This window comes from Brettanomyces nanus, chromosome 4, assembly GCF_011074865.1.
Source record: "Brettanomyces nanus chromosome 4, complete sequence".
Classification (NCBI taxonomy): Eukaryota; Fungi; Ascomycota; class Pichiomycetes; order Pichiales; family Pichiaceae; genus Brettanomyces; species Brettanomyces nanus.
Window position 1 is genome coordinate 2,975,290 of NC_052377.1, and position 12,904 is coordinate 2,988,193.

The 12,904-nt window shown below is 42.7% G+C and overlaps 7 protein-coding genes across 7 annotated transcripts; 1 reads left to right on the forward strand and 6 right to left on the reverse strand.

Moving 5' to 3' along the window:
* Positions 1-386: 386 nt before the first annotated feature.
* ANP1 (Mannan polymerase II complex anp1 subunit) lies at positions 387-1,670 on the forward strand (the record flags this gene model as incomplete). Its single annotated transcript, XM_038924891.1, has 1 exon — positions 387-1,670. The coding sequence occupies one exon, from the start codon at positions 387-389 to the stop codon at positions 1,668-1,670; it is 1,284 nt and encodes a 427-aa protein (XP_038780819.1).
* Positions 1,671-1,753: 83 nt separating this feature from the next.
* FOA43_004663 (uncharacterized protein) lies at positions 1,754-4,729 on the reverse strand (the record flags this gene model as incomplete). Its single annotated transcript, XM_038924892.1, has 1 exon — positions 1,754-4,729. One exon carries the CDS (start codon positions 4,727-4,729, stop codon positions 1,754-1,756), a length of 2,976 nt encoding a protein of 991 aa, XP_038780820.1.
* A 280-nt stretch (positions 4,730-5,009) lies between these two features.
* On the reverse strand, positions 5,010-6,149 carry FOA43_004664 (uncharacterized protein; the record flags this gene model as incomplete). Its single annotated transcript, XM_038924893.1, has 1 exon — positions 5,010-6,149. The coding sequence occupies one exon, from the start codon at positions 6,147-6,149 to the stop codon at positions 5,010-5,012; it is 1,140 nt and encodes a 379-aa protein (XP_038780821.1).
* Positions 6,150-7,496: 1,347 nt separating this feature from the next.
* MIC10 (Mitochondrial inner membrane organizing system component) lies at positions 7,497-7,754 on the reverse strand (the record flags this gene model as incomplete). Its single annotated transcript, XM_038924894.1, has 1 exon — positions 7,497-7,754. One exon carries the CDS (start codon positions 7,752-7,754, stop codon positions 7,497-7,499), a length of 258 nt encoding a protein of 85 aa, XP_038780822.1.
* A 158-nt stretch (positions 7,755-7,912) lies between these two features.
* On the reverse strand, positions 7,913-8,723 carry FOA43_004666 (uncharacterized protein; the record flags this gene model as incomplete). The annotated part of the gene is made up of 2 exons (XM_038924895.1): positions 7,913-8,549; positions 8,719-8,723. 2 exons carry the CDS (start codon positions 8,721-8,723, stop codon positions 7,913-7,915), a joined length of 642 nt encoding a protein of 213 aa, XP_038780823.1.
* Positions 8,724-8,863: 140 nt separating this feature from the next.
* Positions 8,864-9,778, reverse strand: FOA43_004667 (uncharacterized protein; the record flags this gene model as incomplete). The annotated part of the gene is made up of 2 exons (XM_038924896.1): positions 8,864-9,712; positions 9,773-9,778. The coding sequence occupies 2 exons, from the start codon at positions 9,776-9,778 to the stop codon at positions 8,864-8,866; spliced, it is 855 nt and encodes a 284-aa protein (XP_038780824.1).
* Positions 9,779-10,385: 607 nt separating this feature from the next.
* On the reverse strand, positions 10,386-12,895 carry RIX7 (Ribosome biogenesis ATPase rix7; the record flags this gene model as incomplete). Its single annotated transcript, XM_038924897.1, has 2 exons — positions 10,386-12,763; positions 12,892-12,895. The coding sequence occupies 2 exons, from the start codon at positions 12,893-12,895 to the stop codon at positions 10,386-10,388; spliced, it is 2,382 nt and encodes a 793-aa protein (XP_038780825.1).
* Positions 12,896-12,904: the final 9 nt, after the last annotated feature.

Genomic DNA, 12,904 nt, shown 5'->3' on the forward strand with positions numbered 1-12,904 from the left:
ATTTCAGAATAGAAATTGCCTAAGGAACACAAATTCACTCATATAATAAAAAAAGAGACTACATACTGGAGGTCTTAAATACTATAGATCATAAATACTATAGGTATCAGAAACAGCAATATACATTAACCAGAACGTTCCTACGATAGAGAACGGAGTAAGGACTCATCCATGACACGAACATTGCAACATGATTCAACTATAACGTACCACACATCCCTGCACCAAATCCCAATATAATGAAATATGAATTTCCAGATTCAATTCACCTCAGCACCTCCTCTCTGAATTATTTCGATTTTACCTTTTCATTGTAATTTCCATCTTAGGCTTTTTAACTTTAGATTCTTTTGCATTCCCTGGGCTATCTTAATAACTGTTGCACTATGTCGGAAAAAGTGGGACCTCCCTTAAGCGAAGCGTCTCCGTCAATACTAAGTCGGACCACTGGGCTTGCTTCAAAATTCTTTGGATTATTGGCATCACTAGCCATCATATCGTATGTGATAATAGCGTCGCTGCGGACCGACTTATACGTGCCCAGCTTTGATTCTACGACTGCTCAAAATACATATTATTATGATTTAAGGACCTACGACGGCTCTACAGAGGGATGGTTTAATAATGAACGAATAATCTTTTGCGTGCCTCTCCGTGACGCTGCTGAGCATATGCCTATGTTTTTCGGCCACATGAGAAATATGACCTATCCTCATCATTTAATTGACTTGGCATTTCTTGTCAGTGACTCTAAAGATGATACTATGGGACTTTTAGTGACGATGCTTAGAGAAATACAGAGTGACGATGATCCTCAGATGCACTTTGGCCAGATTGAAATTTTTGAGAAAGATTTTGGACAGGTTATTGGCCAAGGTTTCAGTGATCGTCATGGATTTGCAGCACAAGGTCCTAGAAGAAAGCTTATGGCCAAGTCGAGGAACTGGCTAACTTCCGTGGCGTTGAAAACCTACCATTCCTGGGTCTACTGGCGTGATGTTGACGTGGAGACGGCTCCTCAAACCATTTTGGAAGATCTTATGCATCACAATAAGGATGTCATTGTCCCCAATGTTTGGAGACCCCTTCCTGACTGGTTGGGGGGCCAGCAGCCTTATGACTTGAACTCCTGGCGAGAAAGCGATGGTGGTTTACAATTGGCCAACACTTTGGACGAGGATGCTGTTATAGTGGAAGGTTATGTGGAGTATGCTACTTGGAGACCCCATTTGGCCTATCTAAGAGACCCTTACGGTGATCCAGAGACGGAAATGGATCTTGATGGTATTGGAGGAGTGTCAATTCTTTGCAAGGCCAGTGTCTTTCGGTTCGGTGCTCATTTCCCGGCATTTTCGTTTGAGAAGCATGCTGAAACGGAAGGTTTTGGAAAGATGTGTCGGCGTATGGGCCTGTCTGTGTACGGTCTTCCACATTATGTCATATGGCACATCTACGAGCCATCAACAGATGATTTAAAGCATATGGAATGGATGGCACAGGAGGAAATGAGGATGAAGAAACAAAAAGAACTGATGAAAGACTATAAGAAGATTTGGAGGGCAGGATTCGAGAGTAAGGAGGATGAATGGGAGGATGAACGATTGAGAATCTTGAAAAACTCAGACCCTATGAAGCTCTCTAGAAATATCGAGGTCGATTGGAGCGACTGATCCGACTATATCTATATGTATTCTTGATACTATCTGTGCACTATATCTATTTTACTCTATATAGGATAGCCCTTTACTAATACTTACTCCTCTTCTATTCTGTCCACCTTATCTTTATCTCTCTTGAATCCAAAGTTTAGCTTCCTAGAAAACATACTTCCATTAGATCCAGACGATGCATTTTCCATCCCTTCATTTCCAGATTGTCCAGTTGCATTGCTATTCTCCACGGTTCCTCCACTTTGTGGATGTAACGAAGCTTTCCTGGAACCCAATTTGAAAAATCTTGACGATCTCGAGCCGAAGCCACTTCCCAAATGCCCTGAAGACGATCCACTATTCGATTTGTTGTCAATCCCATGTAATTCGGTGGGCTCTTCTGGCAAAAGTGTTATGGCAATATTGGACTTATCGCTAGACTTCGTGGCAGTTTTCGTTGGGCTTGTGCCGAATTTGAAGATCTTGCTCCTGAAGAATGAGGGTGAACTCTGGTGCGAGTTTCCTTCTCCATCTTCCTCTCCTTCCCGCTGCTCAAAGTTATTTTCTTCCACAGTATCCGAGGATGACGATGTACTTGAAGTACCCCACGTTTTCAATCTAGCAACACCATGCAGTAATCTGTGTGACCCAGAACTTTTCTGTTGTGGCATCTCCTCGTTACTACCAACAATTGCTATAGGTGTACCCAGCACACCAAGAGAGTTACCCCACATACTCTTACCGCCAGCTGCAGCATTGGTGTTGTTATTGCTCCAAATGCTCGAGCCAAAACTAGTGCTACGGGCGCGTGATATCAGTTCCAGCGAGCTCTTACCGTAGTCAGTAGTATTCGCGACGCTCGCACCGTCAGCACTTACAGCGGCAGCAACAACGGCAGCTGATTCTTGAGATAGTGTGCTAAACAGGTTCGAAAACTGAACAGGTACCCCCTCTTTATGTGAGGGTGAATTACCAATACTCCGATTGCTAACATTCGACCCAATAGTAGAAAATCCATCAAAGACAGAACGGCGATTATAACTTAAATTTTTGGTAGCATCATCCAGCTCTTGAGAACCAGGCAGGGATGACGATAAGGCAATTTCCATTGGTGTGCCAGCATTGGCAGCAATGGACGAAGTAGCAAACGGCGATGTCTGTGAATTCATATCCAAGAACGAACTTGAGATTACGCTGTCAGTAGGTTGAAGAGGCGTGGCGCGTAAGGATTGTGGCGAACCAACAATGTTCCCATTGGCAAAATTAGATGCATTGCTGGCAAGAACACCAAGAGACGTAATCGGGTAATCCATAGGAGAATTGATATCACTGTAAACACCTCCAGAAAGGATACCTATACCACCACCAGGTGAAGCAGCAGAGCCTGTGGCGGATGAAGGAGCAGAAGGTGCCTGCGAAGCATCTAGAGACCTCGATAAAACCTGTGGGACCTGAACCTGGGATATATCGTCCGCATCAATAAGATTTTGCGGTAAGAGATGATTCATATCAGAGGAAGACTCAGACCAATTCTGAGAAGCCGAATATGAAGGTGAAGGAACAGTATTGCTCATACTACTGAAAGCATTACCGCTTACAGCGACACTAAGACTGTTGAGTTCATTAAGTTCATCCATCTGCCTTTTCAATTTCTCTATTTTCTGAAACTCTTTCTTCTGGAGACCTCTCCATTCTGCTTCAGATCTCTTGTCTATACTACAAACTTCATCTGTGAGCTCCTTTTGCCATTCTGGCTTCAATTTAAACAACTTTTGAAGCTCTTCTTCAGCTGCAGGTTTAACAAGCCCGGTCTGAAGGTCTGTCTCTTGCTCAATAAGTGAAAGCATCAACACGATTTCCTGCTTCTGAAGATCCAGCGGTTTTTTCTGGGTCAAATCGGATTTTATTTCGGAATCTAAGCCATGTACTTCTGCTTGTAAAGAGAAAACATCCTTATTAAGATCCTGAATTTCATGTACTCTCTCCTCCTGCAGCTTCGGCAGCTTATCACCCTGCAAACTTCTTTTATGCTGCATTTCATTGGTCATGATCCGCCACGACGCAATTTGATTCTGCTTTTGCTCCATCTTCTTTAGCCTAAGAGCCAGCTTCGTTCGGTCTGCAGACAGCCTATTCTCGGTTTTCATTCGCTGTTCTTCAAGATACTTGATTTCTTGGCGGATATTTGCTCTATTGGAATCTTCGATACGTCTTCTTTGTCTTGCTTCATTACGAGCCAAAACCAAATTTGCTTCTTCATCCTTGAACTCTTGCTCTGCCTCTCTGTATGACTTCATCAAACTTCGGACTTCATCCAATCCACTTTCTAGCAAAAACTTCAATTCATTGATGTCTGTTATAAGGTTAGGCGCAGTTCTTATGGGCTCAAACGGCTCAAAAGTTAAGTTCGAGGACCCATCGATGGCAGAGCTTCTTGATCTTGATCTGAAGGCTTCATGCACCATTAATTGACTTGCCCTTGACCCATTCGGTACCAAAGCTCGAAGCAAAACATCTGGATGATCCAGAGAAGTCCCAGATTCACCAACTGTATTAGATTCACTACCAGATGCGGCAGAGGAGGCAGTTTTGACGAATATAGGTGAACTTCGAGATCTGAAATTGGCCATATTGAAAGCCACCAGATCTATCTCGTAATTGGTATTGGGATTGAGACCTTCCAATGTACAGCTCTGCTTCGCTCCATCGACAACAGAGGCTTCCAGACCGTTTATATAGAGAACGAAATGGCTTATCGAGGCAGGAGATGCCTGAGATAGTAGAGGAGGCCCATCCAAACCCGCAGAAGACAAGCTCTGCAAGGGATTATCCCTTGGATTTTCAGAGTCGACATTGACAGCTCCAGGACTACCCGATCCATTGGATCCATTGGATCCCTCGCAGTCCCAATGCAGCACAATACTGTGATAAGTAACTTTATCCACAGATATTAGGGGGACGCTAGGGACGGATACATTGAGGACCTTGACAGCCTTGTCGACCTTAACCGATAGGAGCACCGAAACACGATGTACCAGCCACAAAAGACCGATGAATGCCAGAAAAAGAGATATGATCATACAAAAATTGTAAGGGAAATATGGTAAAGCAAAGAAGAAGTAGAAAATGAACCAGAAAAGCAGATACTTTTCCGAATTGGTGCGAAATTATTGGTCTAAGCGCGAAGAGCACAGAGACGGAGGTAGAAGCACTACGCAGAGGTAGAAGCACTACGCAGAGGTAGAAGCACTACGGAGAGGTGGTATGACTACGGAGAAGACCAAACAGACCAAAAACATCATCTATGTCTATTTACATATTAAATTAGTCCCCATTAGTAAAGTTCACCGTTGCCACCATTTAAAGCACCTTCGTTGATAGTTTCTCGTGGTCGGCCACCATAGTTGATTCAGAACTGCTCGAGCTGGCTCTGTACAGTCTTGGAACTCCCTTGTATGTGTATGGATTCACCAAAGAATCCTTATAAGCTTCAAGTAAGGCCTTCTTCAAATTTTCAATTGCCTCAGGCGTGTTCTGAAAATGGAAAGCAATACGATCGCCCATGGCTTTCACATTAAACTTCTTCGAACAATCATGAAACACAGTAGGGTTTAACTTGACCTTCTTAGGGTCCAAAAATACGAAATTGGTCATAACTGGCACTTCCAAAGCGATGCCATTCTGTCCACACCAATGGCCAAAGTCTTTAGCCCATTTATGGGTCTCGGCCAATTTGGAGTAATTCTCTTTAACAGCAATTAAACCCATTCTAGACAACATACCACACTGTCTGAGACCACCACCATTCTGTTTTTTGAAATGGTTAGCCTTCTCAATAAACTGCCGGCTACCAACCAAGACAGAACCAATAGGAGCACCCAATGATTTAGACAAGCATAAAGAAACCGAGTCAAAAAACTTGCAATAGTCACCAAGGGAAACCCCAGTTTCTGCAGCAGCATTCCAAAGACGAGCACCATCACAATGAAGCTTAATACCATTTTTATGGCACCAATGAGAAATCCTCTCAAGTTCTTCAACAGGGAAAATAATTCCACTCAAAGTGTTCTCCAAAGAGATCACCTTGGTTGGAGCCATGTGAATGTCACCATCATCAGGAATAAAGTTCTCAACAATATCATCCAAAGTAAGGTACAAACCATTAGAAGGAATCACTGGAGTCACCATAGCCTGAGAAAGAGTAGCCAAACCACCAGCTTCATGAGAGAAAACATGCGACCTGTAATCACAAAGGATACGATGAGGAGGTTGGAACAAATGAGTTCTCAAGGCAATCTGATTGGACATAGTACCAGAGCAACAAAAAAGTCCAGCTTTTTTTCCCGCGAGATGAGAAACATATTCTTCCAACTCCAACGTATCTGCATCCTCCTTATACACGGAATCACCAACAGAACACTGTGTAGCGGACTCCAACATCTCTTTACTTGGAACAGTGAAAGTATCACTTCTAAACTCGTTGAAAGTTTCGTAAACCATTTTTAATTCAAGGCAAATCTAATCTAATTGTGCTTAAATCCATAACCGATGGTAGGGATACTTCTAAGCCGATTCCGCTCCTTTATATACATTAGGGATAGTGAGTAATATGCATGACGAGTTTCTTTTTTTTCACAGATGATTTTTCTTTCGCCACAGTAGATAGGCATTTGAATATTCTTTTAGCGGGAAACTAAACCCAACATGGGACTAGAATGGACAATATAGGAAGGACGGAAGAGTAAGAAGAGTTGACATAGGTGTTAGAACAGTTAACGAGAAGTGGAAAGAACTGCTAAGTAAACGATCGAGTAAACGGTCAGTAACGTCAGCGGATCAACCATCAGGTAACACTATCACATATAGTATTTGCAAGGTTTTGCAAGGTATTGCAAGCTTGCCAAATTCTAGGAACGTACTACCTCGGCAAACAACGTCATCATTGGCCCGAAAATTTTTTAAATGTCCTAACTGGGAGATAGTTCAGTTTGGAAGTATATCCTCCGAAAACAAATTAGTCATGAAAAATTTCTGCCAGGGAAGATTTTTCATTGGCCAATTGGCAGATGGGTTGCAAATGAAGGATCGAGAGAGAGAAGAAGTTTAACTATTGAAGCTATGGTGTTCAACAAACTCATCTAGATCCCCACAAACCTTACTGATAAGAATATATTCGATGGCATGAGATCGAATAATAGGAAAATAAGTTGACAGGAAGAAAAACGGTATCTATTACTGAATCTGTGCAGAAAGGGTGCATGAAATGACTTGAACTGCATCAAGTCACAAAAAGACGGGGTGAAGTCAGACCGAGTCAGGCAAAAAAAGTCGAAACTGGACTTCTCCCGGCGCACTTACCCCATTTGTCCTAATCGATGCTGCATGTTCGAACCTCTCAATGCCAGTCCTCAACAAGGCACCGGATTAGAGTTGAACCTTTGAGAAAGGATGAGAAATGTATAGGAAAGTTTCAAATGGAATGGAGCCTGCTGGTGCCAGGTCCCATTGAACCGGATCAGAAACATAGGTGGTGTACTGATGCCTCTATGAAGGAGTAGATCGATATACGTGGTCAAGTGTCAATCAGCGTTGCATTCTGCTTGCGAAAATAAATTGATTATACAAAGAGTTAGAGGAATCAGTGAACTTTGAGGGAAAATGCGAAGCATTTAAATAGCTACAGGAGGATACAGTATCATAGCAAGATATCGGCCTGGAGGAAAAGGATTAACGGCAAAATGGTTCTCAGACCAATCGACTCGTCGGTTAACTAGTTAAATAATGATTAACTTAAATAAGGGTACAGAATGGGTGGGTCAGTGGCAGCCTTTATGACAGGGGTCTATTTTATGCCCTAACCTCCCTCACGCCAGCATCCCTGAAAACAGAATCTCCCTCGGAATAAGCTCTACCTAAACCAAAACCAGTTCCCAACCAAACAGGAAAAGCCCTTCTCTTGAAGAATAAGACAGAGACTAGAACACCTGCACCAAAGCCAAGACCTGCCTTAACTATACCATTGGATATAACCACGTCCCATTTGGAGTTGATTATATCGGAAGATGCTGTAGTTGTTTTCGTGGTTGGCTTTTCGATAGTAGACATGATGATGGCAATTGGTGGAAGCTAGTATAAAAAGTAGCTTAGATAGAGTACGCTTTTTTTTGAGTTTGGGGCGAGGAGTCGGCCAATAGGTAAAGCTTGAAAATATACGGTGCAAGGATGTACAACGTAGTTATTGGTTGATATATAGTATAGAGAGATTAATCAACGTTCATTTCTCCATTATTTGCAACAGGAAATGGTTCAGCAGTAGCGGGGGAAGCAGCAAGAGGAGCATCTGCGGAAGCATCCACAGAGGCATCCACAGAGGCATCCGGAGCATCTGCAGGAGGGTCATTGTCAGTTGGAGCTCCCTCTCCGTTCATATACCTAGTTAACTCATCGTCCAACTCCTCGGCAGTCTTCTTCTGACGAGACCTCTTATCACTATTCTCCCTTCCCCTCTTATTCTTCTTGGACTTCTGTGGAATAGCAAATATTCTTTCAGCCAAAGGAACAGCATTTTCCACGCTGATAATCTGTCCTGCTGCTCTACGTCCATCAAACTCTTCTATAGCGTAGGAACAATCACGAGAACGTTCAAATCCAACAAAGGCAATACCTGTAGACTGGCCGTTGGTATTTAACTCAAGCTTGACGAACTTCACAGTACCAACAGTACTGAAAAGCTGTTTCAAGTCCTTCTCTGTCAAGTCCGGGTGGAGGTTAGTGACTCTCAAGTAAGGTTCACCTTTAGCCAAATCCTCCGATTCCTTATCCAAATGAAGTGGGCCTGAGATTCTAGCTCTTCTGCCATGACGTTTGCCTTGCCTTCCTTTTCTGCCAGGCTTGTTGACTCTTGACTGTTTGGATCCCTAAAATGTATTAGTAAAGAAAAACAAGATGGAAAAAGTGTTTAGCTACATACCTTATTTGATGATCCAATGATATCGTCCAAAGATTTCTCTAATAATGAGGACATTTGATGGGAAAGAAGACAACTGAAGGATGAATTAGTGGTCAAGACTCCATAAAAAATTCGAGGACACGACGAGTCGCGAAGCCTAAAAACTGGTACCAAGTCAGACCAGACCAGACAGACAGACAGACAGACAGAAAGACCACTACAAACTATAGGAAGTCAATAAAATAATACATTCAACACTAACTAATTACGATGAGTCTTTCTTGGATGGACGAGTGACAGTTTCTCTAGCAGTATCTCTATCCGATGTAGTCCTTATGAAATCTCCATCCTGTAATACATGTGACGCCAACCTTCCTAGCGTATCCAACATACTCACGTTACTACTTTGCCGTGAGGCACTTATGGCACCATCTTTCGAGATTATATTATCTGTGGTTCCGTTCTCCAACTGTCGGAGGCGAGCTCTCAACCTGGAATTCTCACTCTTTAGCGTCTTTAGCTTTTCACTCTTCAATTTTCGACAGTACCGTATTAGTTTCAAGTTCCTGACATTTATAATCTGGTTCTCGTTCTTCAGAAGCTCCAGATTTCGCTCAAAGTTCGTTATACTCTTCAAGAAAAGCTGTCTTTCAATCCTACTCTCCTCCTTAGTGCTCTTCAATTCGTACTTCACCAAATTCTTTGAAAGGTTCAGCCTGAGAAGCAGCTGCTTCACCTTTTTGATAACCATTATCATATCTCTGTTGTCTATGTCTCGTAAATTGGTTCGTGCCTCTTGTTCCAATTGCCCTAGTTCTTCAATCAGTCTGCTAACTTCCGAATCAACCTGCTCGATACTATTATTATCCTCTCTGCGCTCATTTATAGTCGCCAAATTCACTATAGTCGCTGCCATACTCACATCACCCTTTTCTTGGGTCGAAGGGGCCGTGGTAACTGTCGCCTGTGATGATACCGATTGTGACGAGGAAGCAGAATTGGTGTCTGAAATCGTATCCACTTTCCCTGTAAGCGCTTCGCGGACATCTATAGATGCCGACTGTAATCTTTCTCGTTCTCTGACAATCATGGATGGTTCAATGAAAGCCATGCTCTATTGTACAGTTTTGTTGTATATGTCTATTCTGCTACTCTCCCTTCTGCCCCTGGTTACTTTCATTTTTTTTTTTACGCGCCTCATTTCTGTCTTTGTACGCGTCTTTTCACCCCGCGTTACGCGTAAACTATGATGCAACCAACTATTGTTCCTACTATTATTTTATTTATACTCTAATGAACCTTCTGATGAATCAACTGCATTCCAGGAATTGTATTGTACTTATTTTTAAATTCCATTTCTCAAAGCTTCCCTTCTTCTCTCAGTGTTTCGGCTATCACTCCTATAATTTCTGCGTATTGCCTAAAACGGACGAGGAACTCAGGTATCGGCGTCTAAATCCTTCACTTTTAAGGTTCACCATTCATGTCTTTAGAAATACAAGACTCCAGTTTTTCTAAAAAATTAGCTGCCGTTAAGCTTCTCTTTTCTCTCCTTCTACTTATATACTTCATCAACAGCCTACTGATGGCCATAATAATGTAAGCCAGACTCCGAACCAAGCTTTTTACCCCGTAATATACTAACCGAACTCAGTATCGATTATCTTGCTTTTCATAGCTGGATTATCAGAAAATTTAGACAAAAATTACAGAATATCGTCAAGTAGCTTGTTTAACCGCTAAATATATCACCACTTGTTGGCTATTATTGTACATTTCTATAAATCTCACTGCTCTTCTTTCTTCATCGAGGCTTTACTCCACCGCTTATTAAGATGGTCATACCTTATCCGATCCCGATCACTAACGGAAGGCTTAATTGACGTCAGTGCTGATTCAAAGTCCTTCGTTGTAACTACGATGTCGTCATCACCAGGATCAACGGAAACTGTTTCATTACCCTCATCAATCCCTTTGAAAAAAATACGCTTCAAAGATATTACACTTGCCTCCTTCACCAACGAAGATAAATCTGCTCCCGAAAAGTTCCCGCATCTCTCATCGTAAGCAATCGTAGCCAAATCAACGGTATCGTCAATAGGCGTATGATTTGATCTGACCAGTGTTCTCAAGATCTCCAATCTTTCTGGGGCAGTTGGGAGTTTCACATACAGGGTCTTATCCAATCTTCCTGGTCGGAGCATGGCTGGATCTATCATATCCGGCCTATTTGTAGCGCCAATTACAAATATACCCCTTCGGTCATTTAATCCATCCAATTCCGTTAGTAATGTATTCACCACTCTACTACTGGCTTCACTTAGAGCAGCATCTCTTCTCGGAACTAGTGCATCCAACTCATCAAAGAAGATAATACACGGAACAGAAGCACGAGCCCGTGCAAAAACTTTCCTCACAGCCCTTTCCGACTCACCCACAAACTTATTAAGCAACTCTGGTCCTTTGACAGAGATGAAATTGGCCTTGGACTCATTAGCAACAGCTTTTGCTAACAAGGTCTTACCACAACCAGGCGGACCCCACATCAACACACCTCCTGGCGCAGTAATACCAACCTTAAGGTATATATCTGGACGTTTGATAGGCTGAACAATAGCCATATGTAATTCAACACGAACCTCTGCCAATGCACCCACATGGTCCCATGTAACATCTGGAATTGTGGCAAAGCCTTCTCTTTTGGCGGTAGGCTGAATCGTCGGTAATGCACTGACAAAATCGGCCTTGCTAATGCTTAGAGGTTCAAGTTGCTCCGGCGTAAGAGTATCTGGATGATTGATCAAGAAATTCTGAATTACGGTGCCACCAGTAGTTCCAGCATTTCCAAATTCTATCACTTCAAAATTCTCACGTTCTTCTATATCAACTTCCATATCCCCTTCTATCGCGTCATTTAGCTTCTTCTGCTCAGCCAGAGCTCCAAAAATTCTTTTAATGGCGGCAATACCAGCAGCTGTCACCAAAGATTTTAGGTCGGCCCCAACAAACCCAGGGGTCATCTTGGCAATATCATCGAGCCCTAAATCACCGCTGCTCTTCAACTTTCTCGTCATACTCTCCAAAATCTTGTATCTGCCTACCTCATCAGGAACATTAATACAGATCTCTCTATCAAATCTGCCAGCTCTTCTAAGTGCCGAATCCAAAGAATCCGGTCTGTTGGTGGCACCAATCACTATGACAGGCTTACCACCTGTATTTTCAAGTGATAGATTGTCCATACATGTGAGTAGTTGGGCAACTATTCTCTTCTCCATCTCTCTCTGCGCACCACCGTCTCTTTTAGGAGTAATGGCGTCAATCTCATCAAAGAAAACCAAACAAGGGGCCAATCGCTTAGCCTCCTCAAATATCTCTCTCACTTTCTTCTCACTCTCCCCTGACATACCGCTAACAACGGACGGGGCACTTAGACTGATGAACGGAACTTGAAGTTCTCCGGCTAAAGCATTTGCTATCGTAGTTTTACCACAACCAGGAGGTCCATGAAGAAGCACTCCCCGTGGAGGTTGGATGCCTGTGGCCACATAGATCTCCGGGTGTAATATAGGCATGCCAACAGTCTCCATAAGCTCTGATACCACGTTGTCAAGACCTCCGAGTGAGCTCAACTTCAGATCTGGAGGAGATCTGTCCTTGGCGGCTTTGAATCTTTTCGATCGTCCCGAGCTCAATGATACTTTCTTTCTGGCACGCTTCTTATCTAAGATACTACCTTCAAGACTAGTGGCACCAGCACCCTCAGCCTCCGTATCCCTCTCTCCATCAGTGGACACGTTCTCAGTATCTGTACCCTTCCACATGTCAGTAATGCTTTTGTTTGCCTGATTCGTATCTTTTACCTCCATTAGCTTCTCTCCATTATCATCCTCTTCTTGCTCTGCTAAACTAATAGGATCAACTCCCATATTTTTCATCTCTTCTTCCTCATCATCCATAATAGTCTTCAACATTCTGTCCACCGATCGACGAAGATTATCTTCTTTTATTCGACTGAACGATTGCTCATGTGTTTTAGCATATCCAAAGATCTCCAGTCCAGTCAAATTCCTTGCTAATGCTACACTGAAAGGCCCATTACACTCCCCCTTCTTCCTCATCTGCTCCGTCCTCTCGTCTAATAATTGTAAAATAAGACTGTATACTTTACTGTCCATTCCTCTTTGTAATGGCCCTACTTTTCGAGACCCATTCTTTCCTTTTGACATGATTCTTTAAGGAGAGAAGTAGTGCCTATATTACAAACCTCTACAAACGAATAAAAAAAAATACGCATGAAAATATT